This window comes from Eurytemora carolleeae, unplaced genomic scaffold (genome assembly GCF_000591075.1).
Source record: "Eurytemora carolleeae unplaced genomic scaffold, Eaff_2.0 scaffold262, whole genome shotgun sequence".
NCBI lineage: Eukaryota > Metazoa > Arthropoda > Copepoda > Calanoida > Temoridae > Eurytemora > Eurytemora carolleeae.
In genome coordinates, this window is record NW_019396267.1 from 206,811 (window position 1) to 232,650 (window position 25,840).

At 32.3% G+C, this 25,840-nt stretch overlaps 2 protein-coding genes across 3 annotated transcripts in view; one reads left to right on the plus strand and one right to left on the minus strand.

The window, feature by feature from the left end:
- The first annotated feature begins 323 nt into the window (after positions 1-323).
- The window catches only part of LOC111699726 (excitatory amino acid transporter 3), a 31,072-nt gene continuing 5,555 nt past the window's right edge, over positions 324-25,840 (plus strand). The window contains exons 1-12 of one of the 2 annotated variants that reach the window (XM_023470458.1): positions 324-392; positions 12,961-13,114; positions 17,995-18,121; positions 19,131-19,238; positions 20,205-20,314; positions 21,270-21,358; positions 23,315-23,435; positions 23,751-23,826; positions 24,229-24,298; positions 24,429-24,498; positions 24,923-25,003; positions 25,590-25,631. In XM_023470458.1, coding sequence (XP_023326226.1) covers positions 12,984-13,114; positions 17,995-18,121; positions 19,131-19,238; positions 20,205-20,314; positions 21,270-21,358; positions 23,315-23,435; positions 23,751-23,826; positions 24,229-24,298; positions 24,429-24,498; positions 24,923-25,003; positions 25,590-25,631 — 1,025 coding nt within the window. In that variant the 5' untranslated portion in view covers positions 324-392; positions 12,961-12,983. Of the gene's footprint in view, positions 393-2,336; positions 2,472-12,960; positions 13,115-17,994; positions 18,122-19,130; positions 19,239-20,204; positions 20,315-21,269; positions 21,359-23,314; positions 23,436-23,750; positions 23,827-24,228; positions 24,299-24,428; positions 24,499-24,922; positions 25,004-25,589; positions 25,632-25,840 lie in introns of those variants that run through there. The other variant, XM_023470457.1, reaches the window with a different exon arrangement.
- LOC111699732 (protein PXR1-like) lies at positions 11,931-12,509 on the minus strand. The gene is made up of 2 exons (XM_023470463.1): positions 12,211-12,509; positions 11,931-12,108 (listed from the first exon to the last, which is right to left on the minus strand). Exons 1-2 carry the CDS (start codon positions 12,507-12,509, stop codon positions 11,931-11,933), a joined length of 477 nt encoding a protein of 158 aa, XP_023326231.1.

A 25,840-nucleotide genomic window follows, 5' to 3' on the forward strand; every position in this document is an offset into this window, starting at 1 on the left:
AGAGCGTTGTTTTCTGGACAGGGGGCCGAGCTCTGATCAGTCAAAAGGTCTTTCACCATAGTTTCAGTTGAAGTAAATATTTCCATTTACTGTTATAGCGCCGATATAAGGATTCATAACTCTGATTGGATAATGAGATAGATAGAAAGATAGATGTTACCGCCATACTATTTCTATTGGTTCAGAATAGACAGCAAACACATGACTGAACCCTGATTGGATCAGGCGCTAATGGACTCTGCATACAAGAGTGATAATGGTTTATGTATTATGGCCTTTAAATACATCGCTCCAGTGATCCATTTACTAACAAATAATATTTCAGAGGGTTAAATAAAATGTTAATTGTCTGCACTGGATGACACCTTGTATCTATGGAGTAGAATATTAAGGTAAATTCTTTAATAATCAGCGAGGGTGGACGCACAATTTTAGAATCAGCGAAGGTGGACGCACACTTTAAAAATAAGCGAGGTTGAACACCACTTTTATAATCCGCGAGGGTGGACGCACACTTTTATAATCCACGAGGGTGGACGCACACTTTTATAATCCGCGAGGGTGGACGCACACTTTTATAATCCGCGAGGGTGGACGCACACTTTTATAATCCGCGAGGGTGGACGCATACTTTTTAATCCACGAGGGTGGACGCACAATTTTATAATCCGCAAGGGTGGACGCACACTTTTATAACCCGCGAGGGTGGACTCACAAATAAAAAACACTTTCAAGAAGACATTTTTGAGGTCGCAGAATAAGAAAGCAAAAATCATAAATCGTTGTTTAATATAAAAGAATTAACAGATTTATTTAAAGATGGGGAGGGGGTTGAAAGGGGACGAAAGAGATAAAAAGAGGGGTGGTGGNCATATTTACATCATCATGTTTTATTTAAAAACATGTGTCAAATTCTTAGTAGTTTTCTCAAATAAAGATACAGTGTATTCTGCATCATAGGCTTAAATCCTGTTTTTTTTTTAAATAAATTTGATCTAAGATAATTAATCTTTATCAAGATTATCTATCGGAAATTTAACTTTTAAATCAAAATCTGAGAGACTAGTATTATGATACAGTGAATCCCAGATATATGAACACAATGCAAGAGTTTTTTATAATGTTGTATTACATATTTAAGATCAAATGCCGCGGAAAAATGAGTTTAATATTTATTAATATATCGATTACATTCATATTTCAAGGAGATTAATTTGCCTTGAATTAAAGATAAAAAGAAATTTCTTTAGAGTTATCAAAAAACTTATGACGATCTGTGTATTCATATATATGGGATTCACTGTATAATGTTTGAAAAATAAAGTTTTAATGATAATAACAAATGCTAAAGTATTTCAGCATGGTGTTTTAATTTATAAACAGTTTTATCTATTCATACTTGTTCTGTCTATTTTAATTTTGTCTTTTTAATTTTCAAAACTTTTTGGTCGGTTCTTTTTTTAGGTTTTTTTAACGATAAAATACTGTAGACGTAATTTCAAGTAACTGTCCATTAATATACTGGCATGTATGATTATCTAAACGAGAGGTTACAGTAACTCAAAATTAAGAATTTAAAAAAATCGTTTATTTGGCAGCAAATGTTGGATGGCTGCCAATTAAGTGACAAAAAAATTGCGTAAATTCAACAAAAAGTCGCTTCATTGGTAGCATAAGTTCGATGATTGCCAAATAAGCGATTTTTTTCGGACTTTTAACTGTCTTGTCTGTTTTGTTTCTTCTGATTATTGATTATTGTACATTTTATAATCTTAATTTGTCTGTTAGTATTTTGTCTGATAATCATTGAATTGTATATTTTTATTTTGTTCTGTCTTTTTATATTTTGTCTGTTACTTTGCTTTATATCCTGTCTATTCGTATTTTGTCTGGTTTTCAACTGTATGTGTCTTGTCTTTTCATATTTTGTCTATTTATTTACTGTTCAATGCCTTGAATGTCTGCAAATAGCTAGTCTATGTATAAACATATTCTGTCCGTCTGTTTATATTTTGTCTATGAATTGAGGATATAGTTAGAGCAGTGTGAATCCGGGAGTATTAGAGTTGGGTTCAGTTAGACTCAAACCCTCCATATGATCGGCTAACATCTTTTCAGAGAACATCAACCCGACTTAAACGGCATCTTTTATAGGGTTGCGGGGGGGGGCTTGCAAAGAAAACAATGCAACGAAAGCTTTTCGTCAATATTTTTTCAATTTACAAATCCATTTGTTTGCCAAAAAGTCTAAACTTATAGAAAATCCCACGTTAAATAATTTATCAAAATGTTAAAACATAAGTTTCACTTACATTAGTTTAGCGCAAGCGAAAGATGTCTGTTTGAGAATATAAATTACAGATATATGCTTGGTAAAACAAGGGGTTGCTACACATGGCATGAAAGTGCACCAGGGGCGGTGAAAAATTGCACATTGTGCAGTGAAGGAAGTTTGCAGAGATTTTGAACAGGTAAAGAGAATAAACATGAGGGGAAAGTTTAAAGGGGGGGGCGTTGAGGCGAAAAATGGCTCATTGATAACTGGATATATGGTTTAAAAAAAGGCAAAACTTAGGAAGCAAAATTAGTAAAATTCCAAAACTCAAATTATATGCTTTCGAAGCTTAACAATATTAAAGCATTTTGGGTGGTAAAAACTATTAAAAAATCTTAAAAAAGATAGGAAAATATGATTTGGAAAAAAAATTGTGATTAATTGTGACTGGATCGGAAAATGGTTCCGGTTTTGGATCCAGATCCAAAACCAATTTAATACCATGTGAAAACCAGGACTAGTATAAAAATTAAATTATGGATAAATGCTTTTTACTTAAAAATCCCTAAAAAAATTAGAGGGCTGAGGGAACAAAAGGGGACGGGGCGGGGGTACCATTTTTAAATAACTGGAAAATATAGTAAGAAAAGTATTTATCTCTGAAAACTATTTAAATATTAAAACTTTAAATTGAATTTTAGAATAATTTTAATAAAGAAAAAACACGGATCTGCAAAATAAGTTTTTTGGATTAGCGGGATTCAATGAAAATTGTTGTATAACAAAAATCAGCTTTTTTAAAATAACCAAAGTATCTAAAAATAACTTATTAGTTGAATGTTGCAACTTTCTGAATTTGTATGGACGCGACGTTCTTTAGCATGAGTCGTTTTTAACACTTTTTTCCTTATAGACGTAACAGATAGAAGTAAGAAATCAGTACTTAATAGCGATCAAAAGTGCTTATTTTTCGCCGTAAGCCTATACCCACTTTCATTTTCCGCGAACACTTGCTTTAATTTGACAAAGATAAAAATGGAATCTATAATTCATGGATATTCAATTTATAAAGGGAGGGTCATTTGAAACTACCTCTGCAGTCCCTTTAAAGAGTGCCATCAAATATTCACAATCACAACAAATTTCCAATGAAAATAAAGATATCATCATTGGAAAATGATTATTTAAGTTCAAGTCAATCTTTATTTGAATATACACACACAGGGAAAACACAAAGTATGTACTTCAGAGACGGCTCTACATAACTTATTTTATCGCCTTTTGACCATTATTACCAACATATTATCTTATTAGTCACTTAACGTCTCTTCGGACAAAATATGGAAGAAGGCATTTTAACATTTTTTATCAAATGTCATGTTTCATGGGACACCCTGTAGTACAAACATGTTGCATATATAAACGATATTAAAACAACTTAAAAGAAATGAAGCTGACGCTAAAGCACTGGATTTTTACACTTTAGACAATGCATGAATTGTGGTGTGACAAATTAGTAGACTTGTTTTAGTAAGATGTTAGCCAACGCATTTCATCTCAAAACATATTGAAGTGTTGATAACTGTAACATGTAATTTAAATTTGTCCGATTTTTGGTCTAACATTAGAAAACGAAAACGAAATTCAATGTAAGCGGTTAACGACATACAATAGATGCAGTATATTGCTGTTCTACTGTTCTTCGGTCCTACTATTCTGCTGTTCTACTGTTCTACTGTTCTACTGCTCTAATATTCTACTGTTCTACTGTTCTACTGTTCTACTGTTCTACTGTTCTACTGTTCTACTGTTCTACTGTTCTACTGTTCTACTGTTCTATTGTTCTACTATTATACTGTTCTACTGTTCTACTGTTCTACTGTTAGTTCTACTGTTCTACTGTTCTACTACTGTTCTACTGTTCTACTGTTCTGCTGTTCTACTGTTATACTGTTCTACTGTTCTACTGTTCTACTGTTCTACTGTTCTACTGTTCTACTGTTCTACTGTTTTACTGTTCTACTGTTCTACTGTTCTACTGTTCTTTGGTTCTCTGTTCTACTGTTCTACTGTTCTACTGTTCTACTGTTCTACTGTTCTACTGTTCTACTGTTCTACTGTTCTACTGTTCTACTGTTCTACTGTTCTGCTGTTCTACTGTCCTACTGTTCTGCTGTTCTACTGTTTTACTGTTCTACTGTTCTACTGTTCTGCTGTTCTACTGTTTTACTGTTCTACTGTTCTACTGTTCTACTGTTCTTTGGTTCTACTGTCCTACTGTTCTAATGTTCTACTGTGCTACTATTGTTTAAGAGAATAAATAGATTTAGTAATATTGTGCAAAAGAGCGGTTTAACAGTTTGCTGCTTATTCAATTTCTAATATTTAGGCCAATTGACTTGTTACTGACGCAGCCCCTGCACCTCCCCTCCCCCCTTCCCTCCCCTCATACTACATCATATACATCTATATGTATCTACTTTTCTTCTTTCTTTCTTTTCTTTCTTTCTTTCGTTCTTTCTATTTTTCTTTCGTTCTTTCTTTCTTTCTTTCGTTCTCTCTTTCTTGATTCAACTTTAATCGCTTTCTCATTCTCCCGTCCCTAAAGTTTACCTCTCATAATTACAGATTTCATCTAATTCTTTTTTTATAGTGTGTTCAAAATATCCACAGTTATGTTTTCAATTTAATAACATTTAAAGTGTCCTATTTTTTTGTCTTCTGATTTTCTAATCTCTATATATTTGCACTTCAATGTTGTAAACCATAGAAATTTCAAACAGTGAATTCTGTTGGATCAATTTATCTAATTTTGAAATATCAAAGGTTTACACCAGTAGGTTGCAAAGATATCAGGATTATAAAGTTTGAGATTGTGTCTAAGACGCCATTCCTTTGATTTTTTCCAGAATACCCTGTTTTGAATTTGTGTTTGAGCAGTAGTAAACAAATTGAAGATAGAAGGAATTTCCAAATAGATAATAAGTAAAACAGGTAGCAACAGAGAAATTTTGACCAATTGTACACGACGTCACAAGTGTCAAATAAACAAGGAAAATGAAATTTTCTCACATTAGTTAATATGTTTTCCAAGATTAAATAATGAATAATTAATAACAAATAAATAATAAAGAACACATTAAATTGCACTTATTTTACTGTAAGATAAGCACTTTATTATAAAAATATCACTTTTTTTGATAATTTTGTAGGACACATAAACTAAGCTGACACTTGTGACGTAAGAATACAGCTGTACTGAGAGAGTGTACAAATCCTACAATGCCATCTATTGTACTAGAATCTATTTAGGAATTTCACGTGATTGAACTTTATAGAAAAGGTTTAAACAAGCTTGAAATATTGCAAGAAGCATTCATCAATATCACACACTGGCTGAGCTATAATATGAGAATATATATACTATATATATATATATATATATATATATATATATATATATATATAATATAAGAATATATATACTTGTCTTTTCCTATGAAAATTTCAGCACATATCCAAGGATTTTTAAAAAGAAGTGTTTATTGTTGAACGACCGGATTAACTTTATTTCTATAGTGATGTTCTCAATAATATTAATTATATGAATTAATTGATAACTTCAAAGTCGTCTTTGACCCTTAGAAATAGTTTGCGGATTTAAGACTCGGCTTAAATTCATTAAATTTGGCCACTGTTTTAGCAATATATTTTTGTAAAACAAAAACCACATAATAGCCGTTCTGCCATTTCCAAAATGTTGTCTGCCGTTTTTGTGCTTTCATGATTACAGGAGATGTGAATGACTTTGTTCAGAATGAGATATTACCATGGTTGTATTTAACAAATTGAAATTTAAACCAAGTTCTTAATATCTCTGGTATTCTTGAGAGCAAACAAATGGCAAACCACATTTTGGAAATCGCAGGATTAGGGATAATTTTATGATTATCGTTTCATAAAAAACATATTACTAAAATCAAGTTACTTATGTTGAATGTCGCTAGCTTTTTTAACGTGAGTGTTAAAGACGACTTTTAAGCTATACAATCGATTCATTTTATTCCGGCTTATCTAGAACATCATCGTATTTGATTGTTCTGTAACGATTAGTTTAATTCATTTCAACGATTCTTGAGATTTCCACAATGTGGTCTGCCCTTGGTAAATCTTAAAACTTCAAAAACAAATAATAATAAAATAAACAAACTAAGATCTTAATAAATAATCCCAGATTTTAACATATAAGTGCAAATAAAACTTTTCATTTCAAAAAGTAAGATTTAAAAGGGAAAAAATAATTTTTTTTGTTGGAAGATTTTTAAAGTACAATTTCGACATAATAGCTGCTTCCTGTTGTTTATATTCCTTGAATCACATTAAAATATCTGAGAGGGGAGCTATGAATTTACGGGGGTGTTATGGATAAGGATAAGGAATAAGGGGGATGACAGGGAAAAGGGTATGGAGATACATGAGATTTATAATGACGATCATTTTAAAGGGACTGTGAGCATAACTTTAAGTAACCCTCAATGGAAAGATGGTTAGGCCTGATTCACCACGATACTCTGAAAAGCTTTGTCTGGTCAAGTCTGAATTATATATAAATGTTTTTAAAATTCAGGAAATGCCTTTTCTCAAAACTGGTTTCCTACAAAATGACTTGCCTTTTTCTACTTCAGGAAAACATATAGGAACTTTCTGAATTTAACACATTTAAACCTTAAAAAATCGACAATATTTTCCACATCATTATTCAGATAAAGGTTTCAAGTGTATCGTCTAGAATCAGGCATTGCATGACATGAAGTGTAATTTTAAATTATGCGTTTAGTCCCTTTAAGATTAAAAATATAAAATATTTTTATAACTTTTATTTTGAATGATTGTTGAAAAAATGAAATGAGATAAATAAACACTTAAAATATATTGTTTAGACACAGAAACCTACGGTGTAAGAATCCTTATTAAGGAAATTAATTAGTTGAATGAGAAAAATTTAAACATTTCAACAAATTTCGAAATTTCAAATATGTATGCATTGCAATATTTGACCCCTACTGTGCTACATAAACTTGAGATTCATATGATTGACAAGTATGCATATATATATATCCTTAGTGTACACTGTAAATATCTCTACATATGCGTTATATACTTAACTCTTGGTGTTGCCCAAAGAATCTCAAAAATAGGCGCGGCAGGAAACATGTAATAAACCTGCAGTACGTTGTACATTATTAACAAATACAGCAATACCCATATTTATTAACCTAAACATATCTAGATATATTAAACATGAGCTGTGTAATAGGATTAAAACATGAATTGTGATTAGCTTAACCACTCTTATATATATCCATGTTAATCCTTTAAATATGTGCATTCAACATAAACTACGGGGTAAACATGTGTAGAGATAGCTTAACTACATTATATCTATCCTTGCTAATCTTATCAATATGTACATTGTAAACACGTAATATAACGACGTAATAAATGTAATTAAGTCTATTAACTTTAACTTGCAACATATAAACCTCAATTACATTAGTTAGAATCAGAACTTTGATTACATTGTAGAGTAATTGGGCCCCTGTTAAAATATTCGGGTTGAGATCATACCTCAGTATAGTTCAAATTTATTAAAGGCTTCTTCGATAGCCAATGCTTGTATCCCTGTGTGGCTTTTAGAGCCTAAGTAATAGCTTGCTTGATAGCTTTGCTTGAGTCCCTTTGTGGCATTTAGAGCCTGAGCAATAGCTTGTTAGATTGCTATGCTTGTGTCCCTATGGGGCATTTAGAGCCTGAGTAATAGCTTGCTTGATAACTACGATTGTGTCCCTGTGTGGCATTAAGAGCCTGAGTAATACCTTGAGTGATAGCTACTGAGATTGCGCCCAGTAGTAGTGGCGTTGATAGTTCACGGGATTGTCACCTGGTGGATTGTCTCCTTGTTGACTTTGATAGCAGACGGGTTGTACCTGGAATGATACAGTTTGGGACGATGTTTTAAGAGTACGACATTTTCTACATTTATAATATGCCCTTTTCTTTTATATATTTTCAATCAACCCAATTGCTTCCTATATTTATACTCCCGTGATATTTCTGCTCCCAGATATTTGTTTTCCCCCTTCTTTCCCCCCACTCATCTCAATCAAATTCCCCTCCCCACTCCCCCCCCACATCAGAGTAATGTAACGCTCTTACAACTAATATATATGTATATCCTAAAACAAAATGAAAAGAGGTCTTATTTTCTTATGTTCATCCACTTTTATTTTCATTTATCTAATGTTACTCTTCTATGTTTTTCTTTCTCTCAGCTCGCCTTTTAACGTTCTCTCTTCTGCCTTTCTCTCCTTTCTCTATTTTCCTTCTCTACTCAATTTTTCTCCTTTCTTTTCTCTTTACCCTCAGTACTCTTATTTTCTCTCCTTTCTTTTCTCTTTAACTTCTCTACTCTACTTTTCTCTCCTTTCTTTTCTCTTTACCTTCTCTACTCTACTTTTCTCTCCTTTATTTTCTCTTTACCCTCTGTACTCTACTTTTCTCTTCTTTCTTTTCTCTTTACCCTCTGTATTCTACTTTTCTCTCCTTTCCTTTCTCTTTACTCTCTGTAGTCTACTTTTCTCCTTTCTTTTCTCTTTACACTCTGTACTCTACTTTTCACTCCTTTCTTTTCTCTTTACACTCTGTACTCAACTTTACTCTCCTTTCTTTTCTCTTTACTCTCTGTACTCTACTTTTCTCTTTACCCTCTGTACTCTACTTTTTTCTCCTTTCTTTTCTCTTTACCTTCTCTACTCTACTTTTCTCTCCTTTCCTTTCTCTTTACTCTCTGTAGTCTACTTTTCTCCTTTCTTTTCTCTTTACACTCTGTACTCTACTTTTCTTTCCTTTCTTTTCTCTTTACACACTGTACTCTACTTTACTCTCCTTTCTTTTCTCTTTACCCTCTGTACTCTACCTTTCTCTTTACCCTCTGTACTCTACTTTTCTCTCCTTTCTTTTCTCGTTACCCTTTGTACTCTATTTTTCTCTCCTTTCTTTTCTCTTTACCCTCAGTACTCTATTTTTCTCTTTACTCTCTGTACTCTACTTTTCTCTCCTTTCTTTTCATCATACCTTCTCTACTTAACTATGGTCTCCTTTCTTTCTATTAACCTTCTCTTTATTTTTTCTCATAGAGAGAGTCAATAGTAAAATAAGAAGTACCACACTCAACAAGACAGGGAGATGTAAAATTCATGCGATCTAAAATATATCTGGTCCGACTTTGGACCTCGAATGTTACTTTAAGTATGAGAAAAACAAGAATGTATTGATTGGTGTCATGGTAGAATTTAAAAAAATTGTTCTTCTCATTAGTTCTTGACAAAAAGAGGAGTTATGATTGAAATTATGTCTTATTTCAATCGAACGCGAAATTTACTCTAATTTGATCTAAATTAGATCGATCATTTCTACTTTTTCTTGGATGAAATTAACAGAAACATCAAAAATACATGATTAAAACTAATTTTTCTGTTTGAAACAATTCTTCTTTTTACGGTGTAGAGACATTAAAGGCCAAGAGAGGTTATAGGAAAACTATAATGATTTTTTTTTGACGACCCCCCGCAACCCCCCCCCCCCCATTCGGTCACACTAACAGTACATGAAGACTCTAATATAGGAAGCGTTTTTGTTAGATTAATAAATTTCACTCATTCATGAGTTCAAACTCTTTATGGTGCTATAGGGTGTTTCTGTAAACACAACACGTTCTCACAATCAGGAGATGATTTATTTGGTGTACTGTCCCGTAATAGCCGCCTGTATGTGTACTGTACAGCTTGGTCTAGCTTCTTTAAAGTTAGTCTAGTACGCACTCACAAGAAGGAGATGATTTATTTGGTGTACTGTTTTCCAAAATTAAATATTTACAGTGCTCGATTGGCAACCAAGTTTTCCCTATTCAAGCCAACCTACTAAACTTAGAACTCTTAAACCAAACTAAAAACTTACCCGCGCGGTTTATTGAGTTCCCCAATCAAAATTTGAGGTAAATTGGTTCCGAGGTTTATGAGTAACGATCTGACAAGGAAACAAACAACCAAACAGAGACTATACATACAATACTTATGTGGCAGAAATATCTATCTAGTTCTTTGAATGTTAGAGATATTTATCTATCGGAGAAATAACGTTTTTTTTGTATAGAACTTAGAAACGTCATCATATATGATCCTAGATAAATTAGAATAAATATCTCATGTCGTCTTCCCCATACCGGAGGGTTTGAAATTGAAAATGGCAATTTAGCTATGTTTCTAGCTATTTAAATACAGCACATTGGATATAAAGGTTTTCGGCAAGTATCTATTTATAAATTTGGCTTGTCTGTCTGTCTGTCTGTCTGTTTGTTTGTTTGTATCCAATAAACGTCAAAACGGCTGAACCGATCGGGCCCAAATTTTTTTTGGGACATCTAGGGACCCCAGGGAAGGTTTATGAAAAATCAAAATTTCAAATATTTGTATCTATCAAAATTCGATCGTCATTAAATTTTTAAAAATTTTGAAAATCCGCGAAATTTTTTGTGAAAATCCGCGAATTATTTTTGTTTTGTTTTACGATGTACACAAAGAGAACATGTTCACAACTAATTTAGAAGATGGGCGCGAAGCGCCCTCTAAGGCTAGAAAGAAGGGCGCGAAGCGCCTTGAATTTCTAGTATTTGTATATTTAAATAAATTAGTAAAAAAAAATACTCTACAGATTGACCCCAAAAAGTAAAACGTATTCAATGACCTCTTCAAATGACGAGTTCATGATGTACAAGGGGTTGCACAATTTTCAGCTTTGCAGTCTGCATGAGCTATCTATTCTATTTATCTAGGTATATGATACATGACACGCACAAGTATCAAAATAAATTAGCAATCCCTTTAAAAATATTATTTTAAAAAATCCTATTTTCCTTGAATCCTTATTTGTCAGCATATATCTGTAGAAACCTTACATCTTCAAAAATCTAACAAAAAATATTTGGAAAAATATTAGTAGAAATATTTTGTATTTATCATAAATAATCCATATTTTTTCCTAGCAGTGTACTATGGGGGGGGGGAAGAGAAAATGTGCTTTTAAAAAAATCTAAATAAAATCCAAAAATTGTGAAAACAGTTTTAGTGGAGTTTATCCAAATTTGTGTGCAGCAAACATATTGATTTTTGAGTATTTTTGAGATAATAAAATGCTACACCCCCCCCCCACATACAGACACATTACATCCCTCTAGCTCCTCCCCCCCTCCCATCCGAGAATTGATATTAACTGATGAGGAGAAGTTACAGCTCCTAAACTTCCGAATCAGCAAACTTTCAAATTCTGAAAAATATTCGCCAAGTTTTTATTAAATTATTTGTCAATTACATATCTACAAGTTTCCCAATAAATGTCAATTTCCTTTTTCTTGTATTGTGTATTGTACAACTGACAAGTGCATATATGTGATTGGAGGGGGGGGGGGGCAATGCCCAGCCTAAATCTGGACTTATAAATTAGAAATATTCAGAATAGGTTATTGTATATATACTATTATATACGCGGTATTTGTAACATCAGAGAAATATTTCTTATAAAAAGGAGTGCAGTCAAAAAGTTATAGTTTCATGGTTATACAAAAAGGTTGATACTTCAATGACGAAGAGTTTCTGTCAGCTCTCTTCTGTCCAGAATTTCTGTCAGCTCTCTTCTGTCTAGAGTTTCTGTCAGCTCGCTTCTGTCTAGAGTTTCTGTCAGCTCTCTTCTGTCTAGAGTTTCTGTCAGCTCGCTTCTGTCTAGAGTTTCTGTCAGCTCGCTTCTGTCAAGAGTTTCTGTCAGCTCACTTCTGTCTAGAGTTTCTGTCAGCTCTCTTCTGTTTAGAGTTTCTGTCAGCTCACTTCTTTCTAGAGTTTCTGTCAGCTCTCTTCTGTTTAGAGTTTCTGTCAGCTCGTTTCTGTCTAGTGTTTCTGTCAGCTCTCTTCTGTCTAGAGTTTCTGTCCGCTCTCTTCTGTCTAGAGTTTCTGTCAGTTCGCATCTGTCTAGAGTTTCTGTCAGCTCTCTTCTGTCTAGAGTTTCTGCCAGCTCTCTTCTGTCTAGAGTTTCTGTCAGCGCTCTTCTGTCTAGAGTTTCTGTCAGGTCTCTTCTGTCTAGAGTTTCTGTCAGCTCTGTTCTGTCTAGAGTTTCTGTCAGTTCGCATCTGTCCAGAGTTTCTGTCAGCTCTCTTCTGTCTAGAGTTTCTGCCAGCGCTCTTCTGTCTAGAGTTTCTGTCAGCTCTCTTCTGTCTAGAGTTTCTGTCAGTTCACTTCTGTCTAGAGTTTCTGTCAGCTCTCTTCTGTCTAGAGTTTCTGTCAGCTCAATGAATACAGATATAATCCTATAATCAATATATGAATACAGATATAATCCTATAATCAATATATGAATACAGAATGGTCCTATAATCAATATATGAATACAGAATGGTCCTATAATCAATAGATTAAAGAAAAAGTGTCAAAGTCAACCATTAAAGGAAAAACTATTCGTTCAGAAATAGAAACCAATTTTGTTTTAAAAATTTTAGTCTTTTAATTCAATTTGAGATTTAAACAATAAAAGGAATTGAGTTTTTGCCACAAACTTAAATTGTCTCTATTTTTATTTTCTAGATTGTGAAACCGGTTTTAGCCTGATGTTGAGTCGGGAGAAGGTGGTGGGCTGTCTGCGGGCGAGTGGGTTGACCCTTGCAACCCTCTTCGGGGTCATTGGAGGCGTAGTGTTCGGTCTAGCACTCAGGACAAGGGAAGCAGTATGGACGGACAGGTAGGGCCTGTAGGCGTTTATCATCTAGTGGCCTTCCATTAATAACCTGGGATGTTAATCGTTTTTGAAAACAATCGTTAAACAATCGTTTTTTGTTTCGTTTTCAATCGTTTTCAAAAACGAAAGTTTCGTTTTTGGAAAAATACGAACGCTTTTAAAAACGATCGTTTTTGATTTTTCGTCGTCATTTTCACAACGAAACGATCGTTTTTCATAAAAATGAAAACTTCAACATCCCTAGGCATGCCTGATTCACTAAGGTACCCTTGTTACGTTTGTCTGATAATTGAAAGTGGAAAAATCCTTGTTTTCTACATGTGTGTGCAAAGTACGTATACCAGGGAAATCGAAGTATTCACTATGTTCACTGTAAACTTAAGATTTGTAATTATTTTTGAAAATAAAATTGATTTCACAGTAAAAGATATATTAGTTCAACATTTAAAAAAAAAAAAAAAAAACTGCTAAAAGTCATACAGTATGTGGAAAAAGACATTCAAAACTATTCACCAACTGTCATGTTTCGTGGGACACCCTGTATCTTTTAATGAAACGCGTGGCGAATTCTTTCGCTTTAATTTACACTAAAATATTCTCTGAATTCCTGGAGTTTAAAGGGAGTGTCTGGCTAACTCATTAGTTTACTGTAGAATTTTTGTTTCATTTTTTGTTGTCGTTATCTGACCAAAGTGGACAATCTATTAGGATTTTAAAGATTGAATTTGCGCTTTTGTTGAACAAATATGCACCGTAAAAACGTCTGATATGTATCAAATGAATCCAAACAAAATTCTCTATAAAACTGGATTCTCAGCTCAACTACCATGTCTAGCCAGACACTCCCCTTAAGGAGAAATATTTCATTTAAATCCTTGAGCGTTTTTTTTTCATCTCATCAAATGTACTTTGCAATCCTGAGTGTAGAGTGTAGAGTGTAGAGTGTAGAGTATAGAGTGTAGAGTGTAGAGTTTCGATTTTCGATTTTCGAGTTTCGAGTTACGAGTTTCAAGTTTCGATTTTCGATTTTCGAGTTTCGAGTTACGAGTTTCAAGTTTCGAGTTTCGAGTTTCGAGTTTCGAATGTAGAGTGCAGAGTGTAGAGTGTAGAGTGTAGAGTGAAGAGTGTAGAGTGCAGAGTGTAGAGTGTAGAGTATAGAGTGTAGAGTGTAGAGTGTAGAGTGTAGAGTGTACAGTGTACAGTGTACATTGTACAGTGTAGAGTATAGAGTGTAGAGTGTAGAGTGTAGAGTGTAGAGTGTACAGTGTACAGTGTACAGTGTACAGTGTACAGTGTAGAGTGTAGAGTGTAGAGTGTAGAGTGTAGAGTGTAGAGTGTAGAGTGTAGAGTGTAGAGTGTACAGTGTACAGTGTACAGTGTACAGTGTACAGTGTACAGTGTACAGTGTACAGTGTAGAATGTAGAGTGTAGAGTGTAGAGTGTAGAGTGTAGAGTGTAGAGTGTACATTGTACATTCTTGATTTTGATCGAAATTCCCCCTCTGATTCCCCTTTACAGTAATAAATCTAAGAGACACAGATTTGATTGGGTTAAGGGGGCTTTTTAGAAAAAATAACTTTAAAGTATTCACACTTAGCCTAGCTTACCAGGCTTTAGGTTTGTAAAAGTGTACGGAACATAATGTCTTTTGAATCTTAACATAAAATATCTGATGATTTAGGATTAGTATTTAGGAAAATGCAAAAAGTATGTCCAAGGCAAATTTTGTGTATTTTCGCAGATTTTCTCTTTTCCTAAAACATTCATATAAATTTTCACATTTTGATAAACAAACTTTATGCTAAAAAAATTAAACCTATGATATTTTGGTATGGCAGGCCCACCTGAATAATGTAGGTGAATATTTATCAGAATCAATTTTTTTGTGAAATTGCAGATTTTCACTGTGTGTACTTCACTAAAAGTACTTTAACAATATCATTTCACTGTGTGTACTTCACTAAATGATCTTTAATAATACCACTCCAATGTGTGTACTTCACAAAGTGCACTTTAATAAAATTATTTCATTGTGTGTACTTTACTGAATGTACTTAAAATCAATTTAATGCGTGCAACTTGTACCTTACTGAGAATACTTCCCTTAATGTACTTCACTTAATGTACTTGAATAAATGTACTGAATGTAACTCAATAAATGTACCTCGTTGTATGTGAACTGTGTACTCTGTTTAATATATCAAGGGTCCCTAAATGTACTCAAACCACATAGTTTATATTACATTAGTTTTATAATTTCTGCAATCTATCTCATCCTAAAGTTTCTATTTAATAATACAAAATATATTGGAAAACTTTAGAGAAAGATTATCCCAAGATATAATTAAGCTGATCAGAACGTAAAACTAACATTTGACAAAGTACACCCAGTTTGTGTATATTTTATATTTTATTAATTAAAATTGTATTTCCCAACAAAAAAAAGTATAAATTAACAAAAACGATAAAAGTACATTTAATTCAAAGGGTTCAAATGCGTTATAAAGTTATACTCATTAGACCCTTGACCATAGTTCANAACCTGAGGGGGGCTGGAGGTATACTGGGGTATCAAAGTAGGTAAACAAATTGTAAAATATCGTTTAGGGTTTTAATTTATCTTAAGGCGTCAACAAAAAGTGAAAATTGCATGTTTTATTGGACTAATTGTAATCGAAAGTCACGGATTGTTGTGTCTGAAGGAGCAAACTGTTATCATGAACTTGTGATCGAATTATACTTGTAGCAAAAGGATATAAAAAACATAGCTGTTGATAGCTAGCATGGAAGTTTGTTAGAAATTTTCCAAAGGAATGTTATTTCAACTTAAACTAAATGATATTTCAAACTTAAACTATATGATATTTAAAACTTAAACTAAATGATATTTCAAACTTAAACTAAATGATATTTCAAACTTAAACTAAATGATATTTCAAACTTAAACAAAATGATATTTCAACTTAAACTAAATGATATTTCAAACTTAAACTGCATGATATTTCAACTTAAACTATACGATATTTCAACTTAAACTAAATGGTATTTCAAACTTAAACTAAATGATATTTCAAACTTAAACTAAATGATATTTCAAACTTAAACTAAATGATATTTCAACTTAAACTAAATGATATTTCAACTTAAACTAAATATTATTTCAACTTAAACTATATGATATTTCAAACTTAAACTATACGATATTTCAACTTAAACTAAATATTTCAAACTTAAACTAAATGATATTTCAAACTTAAACTAAATGATATTTCAAACTTAAACTAAATGATATTTCAACTTAAACTAAATATTATTTCAACTTAAACTATATGATATTTCAAACTTAAACTATACGATATTTCAACTTAAACTAAATGCCATTTCAAACTTAAACTAAATATCATTTCAACTTGAACTATATGATATTTCAAACTTAAACTTTATGATATTTCAAACTTAAACTGTATGATATTTCAAACTTAAACTGTATGATCTTACAGAATTCATAGTTTGAAATATCTAAGGTATACAACATTGGGTTGCAAAAAAATATAAGGATTAGAGTTTGTGGCAAAGACTCAATTCGTTTAGACATTAAAGAATAATGACCACTTGATATTGTTAAGTAAAATATTGAATATAAAGTTCTAAGAATCATTAATGTTTTTTAAAAGGGTCCAATTATGATAAATAAAGATTAAATATGAAACAAAATTTTGAGAAGTATTATTGTTTATACAGCTTAAAAAGGTTGTTAGCTATAGTTAGCTGCTACCAGCTTATAAAGGTTGTTAGTTATAGAAGGCTGCTACCAGCTTTAAAAGGTTGTTAGTTATAGTTAGCTGCTACTTATCCCAGCTTTATTCCATGCTAGCTAAAGTGCCCGACATTGCCCGTGAAATATAAAAACATCGAATTTTAAAAGAAAAAAATGGATTTTTGAAAATAAATTTGGTTTTGAAATAAAAAATCTTATTTTTTCAGTTTTTGTAAAAGAGGAGAAGTTGTTAAGTCTGTTTTGTTTGTTTTCTATAATGTTTCCCTTGATTTTTCTTTTCTCTGGAATCCATTAATATTATTTTGTTAATGGTGTCTTTGATAAATGTAATTGTATAAAGCAAAACATAAATGTAGAGAAGGAATTAAGTGTATATTATACATTTAACCTTTTGCCCAGAACTTTGTCCAATTGTGTGGCGAAACATGGTTAATAAAGTTTTAAAAGGGACTGAGCTGAAAACTTTAGAATGGGGGATATTACGATTAATGCTTAATCCTTTCTTTTTCTTAATATCGAGACTAACCTAATCTTGTACTAGTATCCTGAAAAGTGTATAAAATTCAACCAATTAGAGTCGCGTATATGAAGCCGATAAATTTGAAATTTTGCGCGCCAATTACGGTTATATACCTGTTTTTTATTTTTCTCTACTACATCCATGAAAGAACGGTTAAAGAAGAAAATCAAAACTGTGTCCATTGGATACTCAGATTAAGTAATTGGGATTAAGGATATCTCATTCTAAAGTTTTCAACTCTGTATACATAATTTTAATATAGCCTACGGTTTTAGAGACTTATGTTATTTATAACTCTGTCTAATAAAGGGCAACGCAGATTTTCTTATTTTTTTGGGTTGAAAATAAATTGAATTTGTAAAGTTTGGAACACATAATTCCCACTGAGTATATAAACTGGACATTCAAGTTATACAGCTAGAATAATAAAAATATCTCTGTCTAGGCTATAAGACAAACATCTAAAGGGCACTTTTGTGAATCTGACCTTCTAAACTCCTATGAGCATAAATCTATTTAATTTTGTGGATATTCTTAAATTTGTTAGTTAAACAAGATATTTGATTAAAATGCTTTTTTGTTTAGGGAGGTTATGTACGTTGCGTACATCGGAGAATTGTTTCTGCGCATGCTCAAAGCGTTGATTCTACCTCTTATTGTTCCAAGTCTAATTACAGCTGTTGGAAGCCTAGACATGACACTCTCCGGAAAGGTAAAAATCAAAGATAACCACAGCACGGGAAGCTGTAGTACATTTGAATTTCCGAGCAGGGTCAACTTTTCCGGTCCCAGTTTGTATTGTATCGCCCGGACATTGGGTAAACAAAGCAGACACTCAATAGGACTAGCCGGTGCAACAAGGTGGACGCGGTCAGACTTTAGGTTAAGTTTACTCTTACTAAAGTGTCAGGGGTGCGTGACAGATCAGGTAGCAGATAGATCATTGACGTGGACAATTATTAACAGTAATTATGGGAATACGAATATTTTCGTTCTTTGATCCCACTTTACTATTTTACATAAACGTTGCGGCACGTAAACTTGTCAGACGCCTGGACGCACCAATCCTGCCTCTATGTTTTCCATAGATAAATAAGTAAACATAGATAGCATATGTACGCAAAATCACCAAGAATTGTACAGTCCGCGAACTCATACTTCTAGGGGTCAAAGTGTACTTCAAGGATAACTATTTGAACAACAATATTTCACTGAGCAATACATCATATTGACGAGAACTGAAGAAGAACACGAGAAGGACTAAATAAACTTAAATTTCTCTCTACAGAACTCATGTACACCAATGACATAAGAACAGCCAATGTTTACAACCGACCTAGTTAATCTATATAATAGGAACATCTTTAAAACATCTTTGTACATTTATATCTTTCAAGATGAAAAATGTCGTCCTATGCGCAATCTATATTTATCTATGATATCTACTTGATCTGTGCAGATAATAGAATTATAGTTCGGTTATTGCTGAATCATGTTTCACTCCCACGTAAAGCTGAGATTAAGCATTTTTTTGCGTTATCCGTGTGATCGTTGGATATAAAATTAAATCAATCAAAATACTAATAACAATAATAATAATACTAATAATAATCATAATAATAATACCACAAAAAGTGTCAACCCATTCAGTCCAGCCGTTTGGCCGGCTGTAGGCAACATATATAATCGAAAAGAAAAGAAAAATAACAAAATTTTTTCAGGTTGGAATGAGAGCTATAGTTTACTACATGGGAACAACTGTATCTGCAGTAGCACTTGGAATAGTCTTAGTAGTCACCATTCATCCTGGAGTAGCAGGACAGGATAAGGTAGAGTAGTAACTATATATCCTGGTGTAGCAGGACATGATAAAATAGAGTAGTAACTATACATCCTGGTGTAGCAGGACATGATAAGGTAGAGTAGTAACTATACATCCTGGTGTAGCAGGACATGATAAGGTAGAGTAGTAACTATACATCCTGGTGTAGTAGGACATCATAAGATAGAGTAGTAACTACACAGTACACATCCTGGTGTAGCAGGACATCATAAGATAGAGTAGTAACTATACATCCTGGTGTAGCAGGACAGGATATGATAGAGTAGTAACTATACATTCTGGGGTAGCAGGACATCATAAGATAGAGTAGTAACTATACATCCTGGTGTAGCAGGACAGGATAAGATAGAGTAGTAACTATACATCCTGGTGTAGCAGGACAGGATAAGATAGAGTAGTAACTATACATCCTGGTGTAGCAGGACATCATAAGATAGAGTAGTAACTATACATCCTGGTGTAGCAGGACAGGATATGATAGAGTAGTAACTATACATTCTGGGGTAGCAGGACATCATAAGATAGAGTAGTAACTATACATCCTGGTGTAGCAGGACAGGATAAGATAGAGTAGTAACTATACATTCTGGGGTAGCAGGACATCATAAGATAGAGTAGTAACTATACATCCTGGTGTAGCAGGACAGGATAAGATAGAGTAGTAACTATACATTCTGGGGTAGCAGGACATCATAAGATAGAGTAGTACCTATACATCCTGGAGTATTTTTATAAGGTATAACTATATATCCTAGAGTAGCAGGATAAGATAGAGTAGTAACTATACACCCTGGAGTAGCAGGATAAGGTAGAGTAGTAACTATACATCCTAGAGAAGCAGGATAAGGTAGAGTAGTAACTATACATCCTAGAGTAGCAGGATAATATTTTATCTTAAAAATTTCTTAAAAGGACAAACAATAAAATTAGAATTAAAAATAATAAATTTCAGGGGGATATAGTTCAAGAATCTAGAAATGTAACAACACCTGACACTCTGATGGATCTGATACGAAATATGGTTCCTCCAAACCTGATCCAAGCTACTGTACAGCAGTACAGGTACCCCTAGAGATAAGCCAGGGCAGATTTAAATGAAAAATTCTTTGATGAACAAAAAGAACTCCAAACTTAATATTCGTTGATCAATTTCTGAGGAACGTCAACAGTTTTTTTAAATTAGGAAAAATTCGTTTTTTAGTTTAAAACGAAGAGTTACTTCATGAGTTTGTCAATTAACAAATAAACTATAACACACAGATTGAATCAAATATTACCGTCAATCTCCACTAAACCCCATTTTTTTGTTGGTCCAAAAACTTAGTTTGGGATGGGCCGTGCGCAAACATTACATCATAAAATCAAACTTACCGAAAGTGTTTTGAAACTATAATTTTTCAAATTTTAAAAGTTCGTTCAAAATTTTCGCTATCAGTTGTTCGATATTTTTAACAAAATGTTTTGTTGTCCTCCCGATGTTTTATAAAATAGAATAATGATCCCAATCCTTAAAAATCTTTTCGTAAAAAAAAACTTTTATTGTTCTAGGATACTTTCCGTATGTATTGTAATAGGACTAATTATTATTATAAGTTATTTTTTTTCACTTGCAAACTTAGTCACTGACTCACTTGCCGGCCTTAATTACCCATTTTTTATATACTCATCTTTTTACTGCCATAATTACACATTTACTGACTTACTGACTCGCTAAGTTTGTTCTTATTCATAAGGAAACTAGGCCATAAACTCTATTTATTTCATTTGCAACCTGATTGTGCAAAACTTTGATATTGTAAACTTTGACTTTTACTCCCTATTTTCTATTTCTGCAGTGAATAGAATAAATATTTAACTGCTAAAAAGAGATATGGTATCATTTTGAAAATATAGAAGAAGCTAAAACATTCAGAACGAGGCATTTATATATATATATATATTTATATATATATTTATATATTTATATATATTTATTGCCAAGGGTCTGTTCTCAAAATTTAATATTAACTATTTCCAGGACAGCTTTAATTTATCCTGGAAACTTCGCGTATAATGACTCTGGACAGATAAGGAACCCTAATGATACTCAAACCTGGAAAATGAAAGGTAATCATGTTCCATCGTTCCATCTATCCTTATTCCTTTGAAAGGTTTTTAAGATAGAAAAAAACCAAAATTACTAAGTTAAAAGTTTTATTGGATAATTATTTAAAATAGCATCCTGTTTGGTGAAAGGAGGTGGTAGCTCTTTAGCCAGTTCATTTTTCGTAATTAATTGTAGTTGTACTTGAAATAAAACTTTTAATTAAGGGCAAAATCTCAACTTTAGAATCTAAAGAAACTTAAAGGAAGTGTTTGCGAAAAATGAAAGGGGGTATAGGTTTACGGCGAAAAATAAGCGCTTTTGATCGCTACTAATCTTTCCTCTATCTGTTGTGTCTACAAGGAGAAAATTGTTAAGAAGAATTATACTGAAGAACGTAGCGTCCATATAAATTGAGAAAGTTGCAACATACGACTCGGATCGTAAAAAATCAGTTTAATTTCAAATAAATCATTCAGATATTACAACCTATAGTCATCGATTATTCTCTATTGTTCCCCCAAGCAAGGGGTTTGGCTGTTAAATGAGTGGAATGTAAAGAGTAGAATAAATGCGGAATGTTTCCACTGTTTACATTTCAACTAATTAATCTAACTCCATTAGTTACTGTCAACTCTTGTTTAGTCTGCAGGAAAAGTATATCTTTTATCACATTAAATACTTTTCCAATAGTTTTATTTTGCTACAATTAGGGCTGGGCACGTTCTGACTTTTTCAATCGTTCTGATCCATTCTAAAACAATAGCCATCAGCTAGATCGTTCCTTTCTGGTTCCTTTTTTCCAATTATTCCGTTCTCGTTCTGTTCCGTTCCGTTCTTGGTGTGTTTAGTCGAAGAATGGTCCATCCCGTTCTGTTCCATTCTTGGTGTTCTTTGTCAAAGAACAGTTCCAACACCGTTCCGTACATTTCCATCTTCTGATCCTTGAAAAGGGGGGGGGTGTACAATTTGTAGATTAAAAAAATACTTAATTTTCATAATATCAATATTTAGGGTTTAAAGGGTGGGTCAGGTGATCGAATAAAAAAAATGTTTTGATTATATCTAGATGATTTAGAACATATTCCAGATTAAAAATGCGTTCCCAAATTACAACGCGTTCCTGATAATAAGAACGCATTCCTGATTTTTAATATTCTTTTCAAGCAATTTCAGTTCCGTTCCGTTCCATTATTTTACTAATTGTTCCAATATTTTTAAGAACACATTCTATGCGTTTGTTCCTTTTTTTCAGAAGGATGGGATCGTTCAGTTCAGTTCGTTATTATGAAAGAATGAGTGTACCCCAGGAACAACGCCCAGATCTAGTTACAAATACAATGCGACCCATAAAACCATGAATTAGGAAAACTATACTTTTAGATTCAAAATACAAATCAAACACTTTTCAAGATTTAATATTTCAGGAGAATGGACTGCTTTATAGTCCCTTTAAACATATAAATATTTCAGGAGAATGTACTGCTGTATAGTCCCTTTAAACATATAAATATTTCAGGAGAATGTACTGCTGTATAGTCTCTTTAAACATATAAATATTTCAGGAGAATGTACTGCTTTATAGTCTCTTTAAACATATAAATATTTCAGGGGAATGGACTGCTGTATAGTCCCTTTAAACATATAAATATTTCAGGAGAATGGACTACTGTATAGTCCCTTTAAACATATAAATATTTCAGGAGAATGGACTACTGTATAGTCCCTTTAAACATATAAATATTTCAGGAGACTGGACTGCTGTATAGTCCCTTTAAACATATAAATATTTCAGGAGAATGGACTGCTGTATAGTCCCTTTAAACATATAAATATTTCAGGAGAATGTACTGCTGTATAGTCCCTTTAAACATATAAATATTTCAGGAGAATGGACTGCTGTATAGTCCCTTTAAACATATAAATATTTCAGGAGAATGGACTACTGTATAGTCCCTTTAAACATATAAATATTTCAGGGGAATGGACTGCTGGCACAAATATCCTGGGACTGGTTTTCTTCGCAGTTATAATTGGGATTGCCCTGGCTAAGATGGGGGAGAAGGGGAAACCATTGCTAGCTTTCTTCTCTTGTCTTAGGTAACAAAAACATTTTTTCTAAGTACAAAATGTGAAATGTTGTGTAAAAACTAAATTGCACGTATGAGTGAACTTGATGTGTTTTCAATTTATCATCAATCAATTTTATAGAAGAGCTTTTGAGAAGAAGAAAACTGTATTGCATTTATTATATATGTAACCGGATATATTTGCTTTCTCATACTTATGCTTAGAATCCAAACTATAGGAACTACGAGGTCAACAAATCGTATCAGTATTAACAGTAGATTTAGTAGATTAAACAATGTAAAATATCACACACACACAAAAAAATTTACTTTAATTTTTGTTTAGTGATGCGATGATGACAATAACAACATGGGTGATCAACTTGGCACCAATAGGAGTCTTCTTTCTTATTGGAGGACAGGTAATATTATCTCAGGTCGAAATTTTTAAACTTGATGTCTCTAGTTGATCTACTTTTGATTTGAAGCGATTAAGAATCACCAGATGCAGTTTTAAGGTTTAATTTGGGTAAATAACCCCAATAACCTCCTTATTTACGACACTGAACTCAATTCCTTTAATAGTTTTAAAGGTTTTACAAGAAAAGCTACAATTTTAAAGTTATTCAATGTTTTTTGTGCCCCTTCACTCTAATCCCCCCAAGATCCATAATAAAAAATTACAAATGATTTTTATTAATCAAGATGTGTAAGAAATTTTTATAAATTAATGCCACCAATTTCCTCTTTTGTTTTGGAATGACTATTCATTGAAAAATAAAATACATAAAAAAAATGGTTCTCAAAGATATTTTTTTAATTAGGTTCTTGGAACTAACGATTTTGGGACTGTTTTGAATCAACTGGGTTGGTACTTCACTACGGTTCTAGTAGGTAATATAAAAAATTATTATTTTTATTATTACTATTATTATTATTATTATTATCATTTCTATGGTTGTATCACTAAATGATCATAAAAGCATCATTATTAATAATCTTTTTATTCATATTTCATATTTAGGACTATTTATCCATGGATTTATTGTCCTGCCTATTATCCTATCTGTCTGCACAAAAAGCATGCCTTTCAGGTTTATTTTTAAATCATATACATTTAAAAACATTTTTTAAAGTAATATTATAATTAACGTAAAGACTACTGTAGTTCATAACATTACAACGTTTTTTAAGTTAATCTTTTCTAGTTAATCTTTTTAGCTAAAAAAAATCATTTAAAAATATAGATTTTTAAAAATATAGGTCTATAATTCAGCCATTTAATGGGACTGTAATCAATATCCCTCTATTCATAAAGTATAACTTTTATTGAAAACCTTTGAACCTTATCCTATCAAGGATGAATGAGCTTTCCTTATTTTTAGGATAAAAATTGATTGTTTTCAAATGATTTGCGAATTTACATTGCAGGGATATTATCACTTAGAGGGAGGTTCAATGTTAAGTAGAAGAGTATTTTCAAATTATCTTTACAGTTCCTTTTACTTTTTTTCCTAGATTTATCGCAAACATGACCAATGCTTTCACCACCGCTTTCGGAACCGGATCCAGCAGTGCAACTCTTCCCGTCACGATCAGGCAGATATCAACCGATAAAATAAACAATATTTTTTTTATAACTTTTTTTCTTTTTATCTTTTATTTTTCTAATCATTATTTTATCTTAAGGAGTTGAACAATTGTAACAATCTTCGATATTTTGAATAATTTATAGTTACGACATGAGGTTGTAAATTGCAATAATAAAAGGTTTAGAAAAATAGATTTCATTGTTTTCTTGTTATTTTGATTGTTGTTTTTATAATTATTTAGTTTTAATATTGTAGTTTTAATATTGTTTTTACTTTTTTTGTTGATATTATTTCTGTTGTAGCTTGTATTTTTATTGCTGTTACTGTTGTTGTTGTTGTTGTTATTATTTCTGTTGAAGTTTGTATTATTATTGATGTTACTGTTGTTGCATGTTGTTATCATTTCTGACGTGGATTTTATATTGATGCTTTTTTTTCATGGTTGCTGTTTTTCTTTTTATGGATTTTGTTGTTATTATTTCTGTTATAGTTTTTATTATGATTTTTGTTATTTTTGTTCTAGCTTTTCCTATTATTGCTGTTACTGTTGTTGTTGTTGTATTTTCCTTGTCGTTGATATCTCCGAATATTAGGCTTCTTGAGGAGAAGAACCATGTGGATCCCAGGGTGTGCAGGTGAGTCAGACAATCGCCACAAAAAAAATTTGTTTAAAAACTAATTCCAGTTAGCTAGGAATAATTCTAATTTATTGATCCTTTTCTTTAGTTCTATATACCTCATTATAAGTTGTAATACTCAAAACCGCCAATTTGCATTTTTTGTCCAGATATGTCTAGAAATGTTGGCATTATGCAAAAACAAATTGAAATCTAATCTAATGCTA